Source organism: Pipistrellus hanaki, assembly GCF_964339955.1.
Source record: "Pipistrellus hanaki genome assembly, chromosome: 18".
Lineage (NCBI taxonomy): Eukaryota > Metazoa > Chordata > Mammalia > Chiroptera > Vespertilionidae > Pipistrellus > Pipistrellus hanaki.
Window position 1 is genome coordinate 10,303,076 of NC_140520.1, and position 18,512 is coordinate 10,321,587.

Consider the following 18,512-nt stretch of genomic DNA (forward strand, 5'->3'; position numbering starts at 1 on the left):
CTGATCGATGTTTCTCTCTCATCGATGTTTCTAGCTCTCTATCTCTCTCCCTTCCTCTCTATAAAGAATAAATAAAATATATATTTTAAAAATATGTATAAATATATATTAAAAAAAAAAACAACTTTGCTCTGGTTTTCTAAATTCTACCAGCATTTCAAATTGAGAGTCCCCAAACACACTGCTATTTGAACTATTATTAGTCTAGTTCTTCATAAAATGTCTTTACTAAGTAATGGTTTAAAGCTTTTCTTTAGCACCCTTTAAAGTAACATTGAGGCCGAAACCGGTTTGGCTCAGTGGATAGAGCGTCAGCCTGCGGACTGAAGGGTCCCGGGTTCGATTCCAGTCAAGGGCATGTACCTTGGTTGTGGGCACATTCCCAGTAGGGGGTGTGCAAGAGGCAGCTGGTCGATTTTTCTCTCTCATCAATGGTTCTAGCTCTCTATCCCTCTCTCTTCCTCTCTGTAAAAAATCAATAAAATATATATTAAAAAAATAAATAAAATAAATAAAATAAAATGTGACATCAACAGCACAAAAAGTGAGGGAAAGAGTGGAATAAATAGGGCCACCGGTAGACACTAAGCCCACAAAGCACGTTCTAATCCCTAGAATAACCATGAAAATGACAGAATGGATAACCAATAAAATAACAGAGGGCAGAAGGGGATGATAAAAAAAAAAAAAAAAAACACAAAAAAAACTTGATTAATCCAAGAATCCATTTCAGCTAAAAATCATGTAAGCTCTTAAGTCCTTATTTAGTAATGTGTTCACTTTGACTCATCATCAAATATCTGTCAACGATAAGACTGGAATACTAATATACTGCATCTCCCTTACATGCCACGCACAGAGGCAGCAACTATTCATAATTCATCGTAATGAATCCACAGAACAGAACTGTAAGGTAGGTGCTAGGACGCCACCTCTACCATAGAACTGAGGGAACCGAGGTCTGGAACGGAGACTTGGGGAAGTTAATCGACTTGCTGGAGGTCATAACAGCTATTAAGTACGGAGCCTGCACCCAACTTTCTCTGGCCTGTCTACACACCGCACAGAGCAGGCCTTCCCCTGTACTGCCTACACCAGCACCTCCTGTGGGTGGTGTCTTTGCTCTGGGGAGGAAGGAGAAGGCTTGAGATTCCCTATAAAATCTTTCCAATCCTCCAAGGGCCATGGAACCACATCGGCTGCAGAGTGACAGAAATGAGTTCCTAAGAGAAGAAGTACATAATTCTCAAGATGAAGTAGGTAGACGAGAGAAATAGAGACGTAGGATTGTTAAAAATACCTTCCAGGTTCCTCAATACCCGCCCCCCCATACTAAGTGAGACTAACTCTAACATCTCACACTTTCATATGCAAAACAGGTAAAGGGAACTTTATTCCAGAGCTGAGTAGGAGGCTCTTGGCAGCTGACTCTTCAGCGGTACAGATAATTGATAATCAAGAGGCCACTCCTTCCATATGAACATCTGCCTCCCTTTGAAGTACTCCCGAAGATAATGAAATGCCTCCGCTGTGGAGCGTGGGTGGGGGCAGGCCAGAAAAGGCAGGCACGTTTTCCAAGGTTACCTGTTCCTGCAACGTGGCGTTCGATAAGCAGGATTGGCAACCGCCAGGCATCCTTAAGAGAGACGAGCTAATAAAGGCTACCCTGAATGTATCTACCCTCTCCCACCCCCTCGTGGTATCCAGGGGAAATCGATGTTATTTCTTGGGTTATCACTCACATGATTCTAAATCAAGACCTGCGGAGTCCGGGCCAAGGGTTCCTGCCACCGCTCAAATGTTATCGCCTCTCACTGAAGTGCCCAGAAGCCAACAGCCTGATTTTTCCAATCGGAGCCGCGTGGAAAGATTGGCAGCTTTGAATCCAGAGCTGAAATGCCGACACGAAAGAGCTCGTGGTATTTCAGCTTGCCTTATAAAAGGAGACCGGAGTCCCCCTGCCGGAAACCTTACCGGGCCTTTAAGAGAGACCGAAGGCCTGTGGGTCTCCACAGGGAGCGCCCAGGCCAGGCTGCTGCCAGCTAGACCTGAACACAGAGGTCAACCGTGGACAGCTTTATGGGGCCTTTCTTGGCGTATCTGACTCAACTGATGAAAAACCTTTGTCTCTTCCCGTCTGCCACCGAGAGGCCTGGCAGGGAGGGGCTGTGCCAGCTTCCTCTAGACCACATGTGTCAAACACAAGGCCCGCGGGCCAAATCCAGCCCGCCAGGCCTTGCAATGTGGCCCGCACCGCGCTGTCATCACTGCACTCCGCTGTCAGTTTATGACATTGTCAGTTTATGACTGTTCAGTAAACCATTCGGCCCGCGATTTAGGCTGGATTTTAGATTTTGGCCCCTTCTCTGATTGAGTTCGACACCCCTACTCTAGACAGTCCCCGAGTGATAAGCATGCAGCAGTGCCCGCTCCGAACAAGTCACGGCCAGCAGAGAATGCGCAATGAAGTCACATGTGACAGGACTTCAAAATCCCATCTACACGCAAATAGGTTCTCCTAGAGCAGGCCTTATAATCATTTTTTTAAATATATTTTTTATTGATTTTTTACAGAGAGGAAGGGAGAAGGATAGAGAGCTAGAAACATCGATGAGAGAGAAACATCGACCAGCTGCCTCTTGCACACTCCCTACTGGGGATGTGCCCGCAACCTAGATGCATGCCCTTGACCGGAATCAAACCCGGGACCCTTCAGTCCGCAGGCCAATGCTCCATCCACTGAGCCAAACCGGTTTCGGCTATAACCATTTTTTTAAGGTTCAGCTAAGACCTCCCTGACACACACTGGACGCATAGAATGCTACTCACTCAACTAACAATATTGAGCAAGCGGCCCCAGTGCCGGATGATGCCTGGCAGAGGCAAACCAGCCCCCGCATCTTCTTTGGAGGGACGTATGTGCGATGTGTTGAGGGTCAGAGGTGCACTTAGAAACTGTGATGCCAGGAAGGATGTAAGGAACCAAAGAGAGACACGAACCAGCGGCATGGAATTCAAAGTGAGGGTGTGCCCACCCAAAAGGATTAGGGAAAAGCTTCATGCATTGTCAACATTGTCCATTGTGTTCAAAGACACAATTTGAATGGGGCCTTTGGTGGGAGGGGGCGGGCGGGGAGGTCGGACAGGCTGTATTTCCTTCCCGTGTTCTTCCCGTGGCTGAAACCAATCGCCCAGCCCGTCTCTGCCAAACAAAAACCTACTCAGTCCAGACGTAATGCACTCACGCACATCCACTTGGCAGAAGCCACTCCGGATCCTCCCCCAGGCTCGGTCCCAGCCCAGGTGGAGTTCAGAATGTGCCCGCTGAGGGTCAGTGGGCTCGGCTGCCAGGATCACCCGGGCATGCATGCCTCCCCAGATGGCTGGTCCCCTGCTCATCATCACATCCCCGGCCCAGCGACATGCCTGGTGAGGTCATGACTGCATGAGCCTCTGCAGACTGGAACTGATCCGGGTTCGTCACCTACGTGGGTTATAACAGGAGTCATTAGCCTCATTTATATCAGAAATGGCTCCTCGTCAATGAATTTTCAAAGAAGCTCTTTGCTAAGCTCGTCACAGAAAGTGAAGAGCGTGTGGTGAGAGGAACACACCTCAGTCCCGAGAGCAGTTCTCAGGACCCCGGAAGTGATGCCACCTCAGTGTTCCAAACCCCACATTGCACCCCGTCCGTTTTATTGTCCCTCTTCTTTGGGGCTGGAGAAGCCAATGAGCTGGGTGCTGTGGATCTTACAAAAGAGTCCCAAGCCAGACAGGCCACTGAAGCCAAGAATGGCTGTCCAGGTAGAGAGGAGACACAGGTAGTGATACAAATAGGTAGAGAGCAGTGGTCGGCAAACTCATTAGTCAACAGAGCCAAATGTCAACAGTACAAGATGGAAATTTCTTTTGAGAGCCAAATTTTTTAAACTTAAACTTCTTCTAACGCCACTTCTTCAAAATAAGACTCGCCCAGGCCATGGTATTTTGTGGAAGAGCCACACTCAAGGGGCCAAAGATCCGCAGTCTGCCGACCACTGGTATAGAGATTACATCGGTCATCCTATCTCGTCTGCAAGAGCACCTCTCTAAACCAGCCCATAATGTTCTCCTGTTCCCCAAGCTTTCAGCACTTTCCCCTAACAATCCCCAGACACTCCTGCGAAGCCACGGCTTTTCCTGTGTACATCACACCTCCACATCTAGACCGGCATCCACAGGAGTCGAGGGGCTGTCCTCGTGGGCCCAGAGCTCTGGGATAACACCAAGCAGGACGCTGAGAATAACCAGAGGTAACGAATGAGGCAGCTGGCATGAAGAGGCCCATGTGCTGGCCACAGCATCACTGCCTCTTCCCTCCATGTGGCCGGAGCCGGCTGCCGCTACATCAATGGGGACCAGCAGGAGGGCTATGGTGCGGAGGCACTGAGCCACAGGCCCCTGGGCACACACTGGACCTGAAGACCTCTGCTATCTGGTCCTCCTCCTCCCCGTCTGCTCATCCTCCCCATCAGCTCCTCCTCCCCGTCAGCTCCTCCTCCCCGTCAGCTCCTCCTCCTCGTGGACAACCAAGTGAGGCCCAGAGGGAGCAGTGCCAGTGGGGATGGGAGAGGTTGTGCCACCCGCACAAAGCAAGGAAAGGGTGGAGGGAGAGGAGAGACAATGAGGAGAAGCCATGCGTTTGTCTTTCCCAGGAGCTGCCAAGAAGCAGCCGAGGAAGAACGGAGACAGAATGGAGACCATCTCAGCCCTGTGTTCATGGCAGACTCCATTTTCTCCTGCCCGACCCCACAAATATCCGCCTTAGGAAGGAAGTGACCAGCAATCCTTTCGGAAATACTAATAAAGGGACAGTAAGCACACCTTCCGGAGAGAGTAAGGACACATCCTAACCTCTGCCCCCTTTTGACTTAAGGCCCACGACTTTATTTTGTTTACTTATTTATTAACTTTTAATTTATTGATTTTTTTACAGAGAGGAAGGGAGAGGGATAGAGAATTAGAAACATCGATGAGAGAGAAACACCGATCAGCTGCCTCTTGCACACTCCCTACTAGGGATGTGCCCACAACCAAAGTACATGCCCTTGACCGGAATCGAACCTGGGACCTTCAGTCCACCGAGCCAAACTGGTTTCAGCAAGGCCCACAGTTTTATATACAGACTTCATACATCACATATTGTATCTATTACAGACGTAGAGGTAGAGATGAGATAAATTAATGTAGAAATTAATCTCATTCCAAGACTTGAATTCCTATGCATCAAGATAAAAACCGACTGGTCCTGCGGTCAGGGTGCTTGCCCTCGGGGCTAGGAGGACCAGCACTCACCCTAACAGTCAGAGCATTACACGTCCACGGCTGTGCGCTGAAGGCACGCGGCTCGGTGAGTCCACGGCTAAGGAACTGGCACAGGCTGCTCCGTGCCACGGGCAGCAGCACCCGGCTCAGAACGGGTCCCCTGTCTCCCGGAAGTGAAGCTTCACTTTTCAGTTCCCAATGGAAACCGTTCCGAGATAAATCAAAAACAAAAGAGAGGCAACTCGGGCATAGACTATCCAGTCGTTTCCAAGGACATGGAATGAGGGGCACTCGGGAAAACTTCAAGGAGTCCACACTTGTGTTTTGTTTTTTAAATATATTTGCAGTGATTTCAGAGAAGAAGGACGAGGGAGAGAGAGAGACAGAAACAATGATGAGAGAGAATCTTGGACAGGCTGCCTCCCTGCACACCCCACCCTGGGATTGAGCCTGCACCCCAGGCATGTGGCCTCACTGGGAATCGAACCGTGACCTCCTGGTTCATAGGTCAATGCTCAACCATTGAGCCACGCCAGCCAGGCTCCACGCCTTTGTTTTGAGGTCAATGCCTTCAGTGGCCACGCTGGGCAGAACAGCAAACTTGCCACCATCACTGCTGTTTTCTTAGAACCAAGCTCCCATCCCGCTGCATGGTAACTCCCTTAGGCCCGTGGTCGGCAAACTGCGGCTCACGAGTATTTGGCCTCTTGAGTGTGGCTCTTCCACAAAATACCACAGCCTGGGCGAGTCTATTTTGAAGAAGTGGCGTTAGAAGTTTAAAAAAAATGGGGCTCTCAAAAGAAATTTCAATCGCTGTACTGTTGATATTTGGCTCCGTGGACGAATGAGTTTGCCGACCACTGCCTTAGGCCTTGGGTCCCTGGGAGGACACCTGGGCAGTAATATACCGCCTTGAGGTGCGGGAGCAGGGGTACCCTCCCCGGCTACTTACAAGCCAAGAAAGACACAAAGCTTTCGGGACGCATCCTGTTGTGCCAGATGAAACTGGCTTGTGGGATAAATTGTTATTAAAGTGGGACCCTGATGAACAGACCGCATGATTGTACAGAGCTGGTTTCCACGGAAAACCCATCTAACACCCCCCGTTCTTCCTCTGAAGCGTACCCGCGCCTCCTGCCAGGTGATAGTCCTCAGAAGAAATGCTCCGATCCACTACCTAAGGGGGACATCGGTAATTGTTTTATGAGCCATTTCCTTGTGAGAAACAACCAGAAATAGGATTATGGCCTGATACATCACCTTCATTTAGCGGGTGAGCTTCCTGTGGGCCCCACAGGCCGCACCAGCTTCACCAGCCTCGCCAGCGCACGCGCGGGCTCTTAGCTGCTCTGTGGGCGCTGATGACACCTCGCAGGGTGACTGCTCGCCTCCCTCCTCAGAGTTCAACACATCCCCGGGGTCCCTCTCTCATGGTTCCAGCTAATCCCAAACGGGACACCGACCCAAACACGCCGATCTGCTCCTACGGAGGACCACGGGCCGTTTCCGTACCTGAAATGGCTCAGACCGTTTTTCCTGCTCCCGGCTCAAACCACTTCCCAGTCCCACCTGCTCCAGGAAGGCCTTCCTTCCTATCGGCCCCAGGCCTCCCGTTTCATCCCCATAATCCCGACAGCCCCACGGGCACAGCTCCCTAAAAATGCATCCGCTCGGATGCGAAGCGAGCACCAGCCGCCCATTCTGCTGTTCAGTACGACTGGACTGCGCTTCCCAATTCCCTCGCCGTCTCCCTCCATGTCAGGAACGTGGCAAAGGCTCCCTCGATGCTGCTCAGGTAACGGAAACGAAGACCACCAGGTCGAGGAGGAAGGTCTCGGCCTGCAGCCTCGGGTAAACAGCGGGGCATCCGTTTGTGCCTTTGAGCAGTGACTCAGCGGCCACCCCGTGCCAGGCGTGGGGCCAGGCGCTATGCTTGGTCCTCTCTTGGCACTGGCTGCACGGATCTGTCCGTCAGAGATGATGGACTATAATGCCTTCTAATAAATAAGAAAACACTGGACGTGCCAGGCTTCGGGAAATGGAAAAATGAATAGCTATGCCAAAACCTGTTTTGTTTTGACCTCCTCTCTGCAGCTTAAGCAGAGCAGCAGCACCTTGGACAGACACCAGACCGGCTGGTCTTCGGTGCCCAGGACATCCTGGAGGGGGGGCAGAGCACTTGGAAAGCATTGGCCACCCCTGCACCCCCAGAATGGCCAAAGGCAGAGAGCCACGCCAAACACAAAACACGGCCGGGCACTCTCTCGAGAGGGTTCCTAAGAAGCCGGGAGAAGATCTGCATCTGCAACGTGAGAGAATGTCCCTTGTCCCCTTTGTTGGCATCTGGCTGCACCTCGAAGTAGCCGGTGCGCTGGCGACGGGGTTTGCAAGCAGGGGTTCCCGGCGGATCCTTTTGGTTGTCATTGCCTCCAACAGCATTTTAAAAAAATATATTTTATTGATTCTTTACAGAGAGGAAGGGAGAGGGATAGAAAGTCAGAAACGTCGATGAGAGAGAATCATCAACCAGCTGCCTCCTGCACACCTCCCACTGAGGATGTGCCTGCAACCAAGGTACATGCCCTTGACAGGAATAGAACCTGGGACCTTTCAGTCTGCAGACTGACACTCTATCCACTGAGCCAAACTGGTTTTGGCATCCAACACCAGTTTGAAGCTTCCCCATTCAGACTCAGAGATAAAAAGGAAGCAAGCCCCCAAACCCGGGGAGCCGAGGAAGACCACGGGTGGGAGGCGCCTGCATGTCAACGCCCCTGCCCTGGAGGAGACACTTGGACACACTGGAAGCTATCTGTCTTCTCACCCTCGCCTGGGGGGGTATTAGGAAATGGAGAGCCACCCTGGCTGGGTTTCTCAGTGGTTAGAGCACCAACCTGCAGGCCCAAGGGCCCACCGTTGATTCCAGTCAAGGGCATGTACCTCGGTTGCAGGCTCGATCCTCTGTCCCAGTCAAGGGTGCATGGGGGAAGCAACCCATCGATGCCTCTCTCTCACATCAATGTTTCTCTCTCTCTCCCCCTCTCTCTAAAAATCTATAGGGGGAAATTTCCTTGGGCGAGGATTAACAACAACAAAAAAGGAGAGCTTATCGGGCATCAACGTCTGCCAGGCCCTTCCGTGGACTCAGGGCCACGTGTGGAAGAACACCCAGCCCCGCTCCTGAGGGCTGGGCCTCGGGGACTGACCCCTGGCTTCCTCATGGCCGACATCCTCAACAAAACTGGCCCCAAAGTCAGTAATAAACAGTCTGTCTCCTGGAAACGCCTTGCTGGCTCTATGGTTTCTTTGACCTGAAGTCTGCCTGGTGGAGGGGACACCTCCGTAGCCCAGAGAACCCTGGGGGTGGGGAGAGATGGGCTGGAGGGAGGAAGCAGCTGCTGGTGGTGACAGAATGACAAACAATTCCCAGAGCCCTCCGGCCCCCGCCAGGCTGCAGAGAGGTGCCAGGCAGGTGAGAGATAAGGAGCACAGCCTGCAGACGGGAGGGAGGCTGGGGGGAGATGGGCCCGGAGCCAGGGCTGGACCAAACAGCCCATATGGCCCACGGCAGGGGTCGGCGTGGACTCGGAGAGTTCCGGAGACAGAAGGGGACCTTCGGGGTTCGGCTGCTGGCCCACAGCCCCTCACGTTCCAGAGGCTAAGAGCTATTTTTCTGATGCATCCAAGGTCACAGAATTAGTGAGTGGAAGAGCCAGGGCCAGAATCCAAGCCTCCTGTTTCAGAATCCGAGGAAACAAATGTTCTCACATTGTGGCTAATTGTATCAGTTCCTTTCTAGGTTTGCAAACATATGTTTGACTCTGAATAGAGGCTAATGAAGAGGAGGAGCAGGGAGCTGCTGTTATGAGCTCAGATCTGGACCCCGCCCACTGGGTTTCAATCCCACCCGGCAGCTCTGCCACTAGTGGAGTGACCGTGAGCAGATTCCTCCACCGCTCTGTGACTCATCTGTCAAATGGGGGCAACAGTACCGACCTCTGGGGTTTTGAAAACCTACTAAATGAGTTAATATATGGAAAGTGCGGTGTCTGGCGTAACATAAGAGCTGTGTAAAAGGTAGGAAGGAATTTCTTATGGAGGCTGGTTCCTCCTCAGCACACCTGTCCTCAAACCACACCTCATCTTAGCCATACATTTACCCTACAATATCTGGAACTGATGCTTCTTTTATAAATAAATATAAAATTGATTTTTATATATATAATTGATTTTACAGAGAGGAAGGGAGAGGGATAGAAAGTTAAAAACATTGATGAGAGAGAAACATCGATCAGCTGCCTCCTGCACACTCCCAACTGGGGATGTGCCCACAACCAAGGTACATGCCCTTGACCAGAATCGAACCTGGGACCTTTCATTTCACAGACTGACGCTCTATCCACTGAGCCAAACTGGTTTCAGCTATTTTATTGATTTTTTACATAGAGGAAGGGAGAGGAATAGAGAGCTAGAAACATTGATCAGAGACAAACAGTGATCAGCTGCCTCCTGAACACCTCCTACTGGGGATGTGCCTGCAACCAAGGTGCATGCCCTTGACCGGAATCGAACCTGGGACCTTTCAATCCGCAGGCCGACGCTCTACCCCCCGAGCAAAACCAGTTAGGACTGGCACAAATGCTTCTAAAAAGTCACACCACTGCCTCCTAAGCTGCTCAGACCCAACCAGTCAGGTATTATTAAGAGACACACTGGCCAAAAGGACACGAGAGGTGAAAACTCTGGATGTTTAATTTGGCTCCTGCCCGCCCAGCCTACTACCCCTCCGATTCCTCTCCCAAGACCCTGGATGCAGACGTGGCTTCTTTTGGTCCTCACCACCTGCCTGCCTGGCCCACCACTTCCTTGCGCCTCTGAGTATGCCTTTTCGCCCTGAGCAATGCCCTCTGGCCCCTCAATCCGCCTGCCATTTATCAGCCCTTCCAGCCTCACTCCCCTGCCTCTCCCACCTGGACTCCCTGGCCAACCGTGTCCATGAGGCAGCTCCCTGCAGACTCCTGCGCCCTTCATCCTTCCGCCCTCATGGCCTGGAGAGACCACACCACATGATCCCGCGATGCCTCCACTAACAGATCTAAGCCGACCCATCCTCATGGCTAAGTGAATGGCTCCACATTCCCACGGAGGAGCCCACCCATACTCGTCTCGCTCTGACTCCGACCTTGGCCTTGGCCTCACCGTTCGCCCAGGAAGCCCAGGCCACCAAATCTGTGTGTTGGGCACTCATCCAGATCAGGGTACCTCACACTTGAGCGATGGGTTGAGAATCCCCCGGGGACCTGCTTACAACCTCTCACGTCCCTCCTCTTCCGTCGCCAAATCCAAGGCTGCTCTCTGCCTTGATCGCTCTGATTTCTGATTTTACAGCAGCCTTTGACCAATCCCCTTTAACCAGTCTACTCACACTCGTCTCTGCATGGCCTCTGCTGAGCGCTCTCCTGGTTCTCCTGCCATCCTCTGGCCACTCCTTCCAGAGCTCTTCCTCCCACTTCCTGTTCCCCAGCAGGCATTCCCAAGAACTTGGCCTTGACCCTCACCTCCGTCCTCCAGGTGGTGCTGCACATTCTGGCAACAACACCGACCTGTGGTCGGGTGCATCCTGCCCCACCTTGGAGGGCAGATCGGAGTCAGCTCTGTTCCCGGCAGAAGCCCCGGCACTCCCGGCACTCGGGACGATGCCTGGCCAGGGTTGGTGAACACGCTCAGCGTTCACTGAGTGAATAAATGACCACTCTCCAGGCCACCGAGCTTCTCAACATCCATCCTCAAACAGCTCATGTCTCAAGGCCGGGTTGGGGCTACACTCCAGGCCACCGAGCTTCTCAACATCCATCCTCAAACAGCTCATGTCTCAAGGCCGGGTTGGGGCTACACTCCAGGCCACCGAGCTTCTCAACATCCATCCTCAAACAGCTCATGTCTCAAGGCCGGGTTGGGGCTATGGGCTGTGATTCACCAGGTAAAACTGCCAACCTCTGTCAAATCACAGAGCACACAGGAAGTGACCACATCTGTATGGCTCTTGGGGTAACCCCAGTGTCTGGGTCAGGGGCAGCTCTGGCCTGTCAGCTCTGGGGGCTGAAGGTATCGGTAGTGGGACATACATACAAGCCACCTGAAACCCTTGCAGGTCCTTCGCAAGGCACAAAAGCCGGGAAGTCCTGGCCCAATCCAGTTCTAACGAAAAACAAGGAAGAGCCACGATCAGGATGTTCCTGGCTTGGTGTCACGGGTAGCACCGGCGAAGTCTGTCTGCACACGGCCTCTATCTTATTAGGATTCAAAGGCCATTCTGAAATGTGCCCTGAAGCCTTACGCATGGTTCCAAGCCAGACGCCTCCTGGACCAGCCAGAGTGCCTCTCCATCCCCTGAATTGTGCTGAGTGAGGTAAACGCTTTCACATTCTGGCGGCTCAGAAAGGTGCGAGGCAGGACGCAATGGTCCTAGCACATCATACTTAAACTTGAATCACACCGCTCGGCGACTCCACGATCTCACACCAACACTCCGGGAGCATTTCGGCGAAATCGTCATTCGAAGAACACAGATGGATACACAGTGTCATTATCTCTCATCTACGCACTGGCCCAGGGTGGCGGCGGCAGCAGCAGCACAGCGGCTGGGTCTAATCCCGTTGCTTCCCAAAGACTACAGTTGGTGGGGGGGGGGGGACAGCTTCCAAGATCTTAAAAACCCACTGGCTATGCCAAATGCAGCCCTCAGCCTCCTCCAGAAGATAAATTATGGAGGATTTTTGCCAGTTCAAGTTATTTTCCCAGAGCGGAGCGTCCAAGGGCCTTGCTATATCCTGCCTTTGAGAAACCAATGCAATTAAACGGCAGAGCTATAAAATGCCCTGACAGCTCCCCGCCCCAACTCCGCTTGATAAAGTGAGATGCAGTCACACACTGACAGACGCATACACACCTTATTTAGCTGCCAGACAAGGCGCCGATAGGAAAACCTACGTTCGATCTCCGGGGTTAAAATGCGCTCAGCACTCCGTCACCAGAACAGAATAGCCATCCGTATGCACGCGGCACCGCCCGGCTGCCTTGTGAAGGAATGAGCACTGCCAGCAAGAGCACCTATTCAGCAGGCTAATAAGAATAATTACAGCCGGGGCAGGCATTAATCAGCTTGGCAGATACAGGAATTCTGTTAACAAGGCTGAAATGAGTGCCAAGGAACCTCTGAAGGCCACAGCACTTCAAAGACCGTGAGGCGGGATGAATGCACGGGGGTTCCTCCTGCCAGGCTGCCGGGAGAAAGCCGCCTTCCGGTCCCCCGTCCTCGGAGGAGGCGTGGTGACCTGCCACGGGGTCGCAGGAATTGTGTGTCTGGCCTGCGCTCACCCCAGACCCTGTTATTTTGAACCACGCGTTTGCTTTCAAACAAACACACAACTATCACTCCCTTCCCACCTAAACTAACCTCAAGAAATGCACAGCATGCCGAAACCGGTTTGGCTCAGTGGATAGAGCCTTTGGACTGAGAGGTCCCAGGTTCGATTCCGGTCAAGGGCATGTACCTTGGTTGCAGGCACATCCCCGCTGAGGGGTGTGCAGGAGGCAGCTGATTGATGTCTCTCTCTCATCGATGTTTCTAGCTCTTTATCCCTCTACCTTCCTCTCTGTAAAAAATCAATAAAATATATTTTTTTTTAAAGAAAAAAAAGAAAAAGAAATGCACAGCATTAGGTGATGGGGCCCATAAGCCAACGTCTCCTTAGCAGAGTCCGCATGGAGTCCCGGGAGGACTCTGGAAACGTGCCTTCACTCCTCTGGGCACCAGTTTCCTCACCTGGAATATGGAGGAAAATAACGGTATCTTTTCCTCCAAGTGAAATGCATGGAAGAGCCTGATGCTTGTCTGCATGCCCTAGGTCAGTAGCTGCTGTTTTCACTCTGTGCCTGTATAGGTGCAGAGCTCTGTACCGAAGCTCTGAGAGAGAACAAGCAGAACGTTCAGTCCACGGACACAGACAGGTGCCTTACACAAGAGTGCTATGCCTGGGCCGTGGGCGGGCGGGCGTTTTTGCTTGTTTGTTTGTTTGTTTACCTTATATCCTTTATAACTGACAAAAACTGCTCACTGTCCTCCCAAATCTATTCTTCTCGTCTTCCACAGTAGCTGGCACACAGCTGCCAGGCGACTCTGCATGTGCCAGCTTCCCTTGCAGCTACTGACATCAAAGGAACGGAATGACGGGTGCCACTTCCAAGCGTGGCTGTGAGGCCTCTATGGACTCCTCCATGCCCTTTTCCCCTTCATGGGGCTGGAAAGATGGGGGTGACAACCAAAGGGACCTTAGAAACTACTGGTTGCCCTCGCTGGTTTGCCTCAGTGGATAGAGAGCGTCAGCCTGTGGACTAAAGGATCCCAGGTTCGATTCCGGCCAAGGGTACATGCCCGGGTTTCAGGCTCGATCCCCCCAGTAGGGGACATGCAGGAGGCAGCCAACCAATGATTCTCATTATTGATGTTTCTCTCTATCCCTCTCTCTTCCTCTCTGAAATCAATAAAAATATTTTTTTTTTAAATGAAAGAAACCATGGGTTGAAGACCATGAACTGCCATCAGCCTGGTAGCCAGAATGGCTGTGTGGAGGAGGGGGTCCCACCCAACCTTTTCATCGGAAACATCCCCTCGGGCCTGCCAAGAAAGGCACTTGTATTGTCTGAGGATCTGAGCTTTGAGTCTATTTGTGTGAGCAGCCTGGCCTGTCTAATTAATGCCCTTCTATGTTAGGTGAGTTTTAAAGTGTAGACGCAATGCTTTTGTCATTTAAAAACTACTTCAGTGGATTTGCAAGTATTTTCTTAAAAGACACAAATTAAAAATATATTAGCCTCTCTCCACAATCTCCATACCTTCCCTTCTCTAATCCATGCTGCAAACTAGAGAGGATTGACCCTCTTCAATCAGACTGCCATGTCTGGGAACTTTCCATGGCTACCCATCACCCACAGATAAAGGGATATATACATGTATGCAGAGCCAAGGCATATCGAATACCTACTATGCGCCAGGCAGCCTATCAGTAACAGGGACACAATAGTGAACAAGACCAGCATGGCGCCTCCAGCAGGGAGTATGATCAGAGTGGGGATTGCGGCCCTGAACAGAGAACTGCGTACAGAGAGCTAAATAAAGAGGAAGATGGCAACATGCACGGGGCCAACCAACCCATCCCTCATGGTCTAGCCTTCTCGGCATCCACCCCACCCCCAGCTTTCCAGCTTGCTCTCCCGTTATAGCCCCTCCTCCCACCTTACACAGACCTTCCTTCCACGCCATCTCTGAGGAGCCACGCACCTTCCCTCGTCCACACAGGGCGCCTTTCCCCAGAGCCTGGAAAGCTCTTCCATCCTTCCTTTCCAAATTCTTATTGTCCTCAAGGCTCAGCTCCAACACCACCTGGTTAGCAAAACCAACTCCAATCCCATGCCCAAGAAATCGTCCTCTTTCTGGCTTCCGACCAGCACTTGGTTTCTATGGAGGCATTTCATTCTGTCCTGTAGCTGGCTGTTTTATGACCTGTCCACCCCCCGCCCCCGGTCACTCAGTGAGGCATCTGTCCGGACACTTATGGACTCTCGTGGACACTTGAGAAATGCTGTACTGAATGGATCAACAGGGTGGGTCAGACGCTGGCACCACGAGTGAAAACTTGCTCCGTGAAGCTCAGTGGATGCTGATGGGATGGCAAGTTCGTTAGAGAAGCTTCACGGAGGAAGTGGAGTTTTAGGAGGAAAAGGGAAAACACAGGCCAGAGGAGAGAAGCAGGAGGGGCACTCCAATGCCAAGGGAAGTGACAGAGCCAGAAGGCTCACAAACAGACCCCGTGAAGGACAGCAAACGGATTCCTTAGGATGAAGAGTCCGAATCAGAGAGGAGACCAGAGGGCAGAGGACACAAAGGGAAGCAAATCCTTTTTAGAAAGTCAGAAAGGGCCAAAACCGGTTTGGCTCAGTGGATAGAGTGTCGGCCTATGGACTGAAAGGTCCCAGGTTCAATTCCGGTCAAGGGCATGTACCTTGGGTGCGGGCACATCCCCGGTTAGGAGTGTGCATGAGGCAGCTGATCGATGTTTCTCTCTCATCAATATTTCTGACTCTCCCTCTCACTTCCTCTCTGTAAAAAGTCAATAAAATATATTAAAAAATTAAAAAAAAAAAAAAGTCAGAAAGAACCTACATGCAAAGGAAGGGTCCTCCCAAAACCCATCCTTTAGGGGAAGAATGAACAGAGAAGGGAAGCTGGAGGGAAAAGCCAGCCACGCCAAGGGTGCGGAGAAGCATTGGGACCTGGGCTAGAGGGGCAGCTGTGCACACAGGGGGGTCAGGACGGATCTGGAGCCCGCGATGTGGGCAGAGCCACAGAACTCAGGGTCCGTGAGAACGTGGAGGTCAAAGAAAGGGACAGCAAGGGTATGCCCGGGTGGCAATACAAGAGGAAAGATGATCTTGCTTATCAACATATCCAGTTTCAGGCACCGGGACCTTTTGCCCGAGTGGTACCACAGGGAGAGCATCCCAGAGGTCAGACGGAAGCCAACCGAGGGAGAGTGTGGGGGCAGAGTTATCAGGTTCAAGTTCGGGGAACTGTTAGGAGCAAAAGGCACTGGCTGGGGACACCACATCCCCTGTGTGTAGTTAACGAGAGATACCCAGTCAGGGCAGGAGACACTGGTAGACAACCAAGACACCCCCAAGCTGCGCTTCCCCCATTTTTAATCTCTCTTTGGCCTGACTTCTTTTCAGGGTTACTCAAGGGCATTTTTTTCCCCCAAAACTTCTACCAGACCCCAACACCTTCACTAGCATACAGGTTGTGGTGTGACCTGTACAACTCTAGGGGGAGTCATTCTCACACAGACTACCCAGTGCACGCAACTCCTGGAGTTGGGCAGTGCACCGCCTGTGCAACCATTGGCCACCAGCAGTGTACCCACACATGTACACCTGACTCGGGTCCCAGAGGGAAAGGGAGAGAATAAAAGCACGAGGATCCCAGACCACAGAAGACGCGCCACAAAATCAGGGAGCGATCTGGAAGCTTTCTGTACACAGTGGCAGCCAATGCAAAGGGGCTGGGTCAGCTCCCTTGGGGAGTGAGTTCAGGAGACCCCTAGGAGGTGAAGGAAGAAAGACAGCAGCTAGGAAGGCTGGCCCCCCCAGGAGTGGGAGTCACAAGTGTGGGGTGTGGGGCGTGTGAGCCCTGAGGCCAGCAGGATGGGTGGGAGTGGCCATGCAAGGCCTCCACTGGGACCCTGCCTCCATAAGTGCAGAGCGGCCATTTACCCCGCACACAGCTGGGGCCCGGTGGGGACAGACACCACACACCAGCGCTCTGCAAGGTTCTGACCGCCTTGTCTTCTCAAGGGGGCTTGGAAGGAAACCCATGATCAGGTCTCGGGATTCATTCTGTTCTGGTTGACACAGACCCAAAGGATCCAAAAATATCCCAGCACTGAAGGGTCAGCCCTGGGTAACACGGTGAGCGCTTCATAAACAGACGAACCTCGGTGGTGGATAACCACATGGTTATGGCAACGTAACCATTTCAGAGAACCAGACGTACCTTCGTGAAGATGGTGTCCGTGTGCATAGAATAAAAGAAAATCCCTCCCAAAATTCCTTGGGTGGGGTGAGGGTGCCAGGCCAAATTATCAAGAGGTGCCAAGGTTTTCGGGGAGGGTATGTAAGGCAGGAGACGGGCGAAGGGAGCAAAAGTAACAGGTAGGAAAAGTTGGGTCTTTGTGTGTAAATATGGAGGTAGGCAGCTTCCAGGAGAAATAAAAAGGAAAGCCTGAGGCAGACGCTCTACCCTCAGAGACCAGGACAGAAGGGCTGGCACGCCCATTCTCCTGGCAGCGCCCTGGGCCACCCTGTGCCCTTCCTGGAAGGAAGTTGGTGGGATCTCCCGCTCCCCCAGAAAGGCAACTCAGCCTGGGCTTGCCTAGGAGAGCCGGGGAGCCGGTCTCGGCGATGGCGGGGCAGATCAAAGGCGCCTGTTTCCGCTCCGGAGCCGGGGATCCCAGCCAGGGACCGCGAGCACCTTCCGGGCCCGGGAGTTCAAGGTGAGCCGGGCTCCCGGCGGCCAACAGGTAGGGCGGGCCTGGGGCAGCCGGCCACGGGCCACTCCCCGCGCACGTGTGGGGGGCGAGGCTCGGCCTAGCAGAGCGCGGATTGACATCCCGCGCGTGGCCGGGGCGGATTCGCGCCCGGCTCTGGGGGCGCCACCCCCCAACCCGGCGCGGTTCTCCGCCGGGCAGCCCCGATAGCCTATCCCCGTCGGGTCTCCCGAGAGCGCCCCCCCTCCCCAGCACCCTGGGCGCCCCAGGCCGCGTGCTACAGCCGCGCCCCATTGAGTCCCCCAAACCCAATCCCCGCCCCGGGGCCCGCGGCGCCCCCCGCGCCCCTCCGACCCCCGCGCGCGCGCACTCACCCAGCCACAGGAGCGCCAGCAGCAGCGGCCTGGGCGCCGCGCGCCCCATGCTCGCCCGGCGGGAGCGCCTCCCCGCCGCCGCCGCCTCCTTCCCCGCCGCCGCTCCTCCTCCTCCAGCTCCGGCTGCTCCAGAGTCAGCGCTCCTCCGCCTGGGCCGCGCGCCCGCTCCGCTCCCCGCGCCGGGCGTGCGTGCGCCCCCCGCCCGCCTGCCCCCGCCCTCCTGCGGCCCGCGGGCACCGGGAGCCCGGCGCCGAGCCTGCTGCTGCCCCGGCCGCTGCCCGAAAGCAAAAGGGAAGGACCAGCACCGCAGCGCCCGCCCGCCGCCGCCCGCCCGCGCCTCCCATCGGGCGCTTTGCCAGCACCAAACACAAACTTTCCCAAGCCCCTCCCTCCCCGCGCCAGGTAACGGAGGGAGCGCGGGCCGCCCGCTTAAAGGGGAGGCGGCGGCGGAGCCCACCCGGCCCTCCTCCCGGGCCCCCGCCCGGCCCTCCTCCCGGGCCCCCGCCCACGGCAAACTTTCCTCCGACCTTTAAAAGTTGGCGGTGCAAAGTCTGGTCTGGAAATCCCATCAGTGGAGCTCCTTTCCGGGACGCCCTGCGCCCCGCCACCGTGGAGTCACCCACGCTTGTCTGCTGTCCCTTCGGCTAACTCTGCCCGGCCCAAGCTGAGTACCCCACCAATGAGCAGATAGGCCCCTGCTAAAAATTACTCAGGGTGGACTTGAAAGGCCATG

General features: G+C 53.6%; 1 protein-coding gene across 1 annotated transcript in view; it reads right to left on the reverse strand.

Annotated features, from left to right (window-relative positions):
- The window catches only part of PTGFRN (prostaglandin F2 receptor inhibitor), a 51,346-nt gene extending 33,365 nt beyond the window's left edge, over positions 1-17,981 (reverse strand). Inside the window, exon 1 of the mRNA XM_084866394.1 lies at positions 17,780-17,981. Coding sequence (XP_084722520.1) covers positions 17,780-17,828 — 49 coding nt within the window. The 5' untranslated portion in view covers positions 17,829-17,981. The remainder of the gene's footprint in view (positions 1-17,779) is intronic.
- Positions 17,982-18,512: the final 531 nt, after the last annotated feature.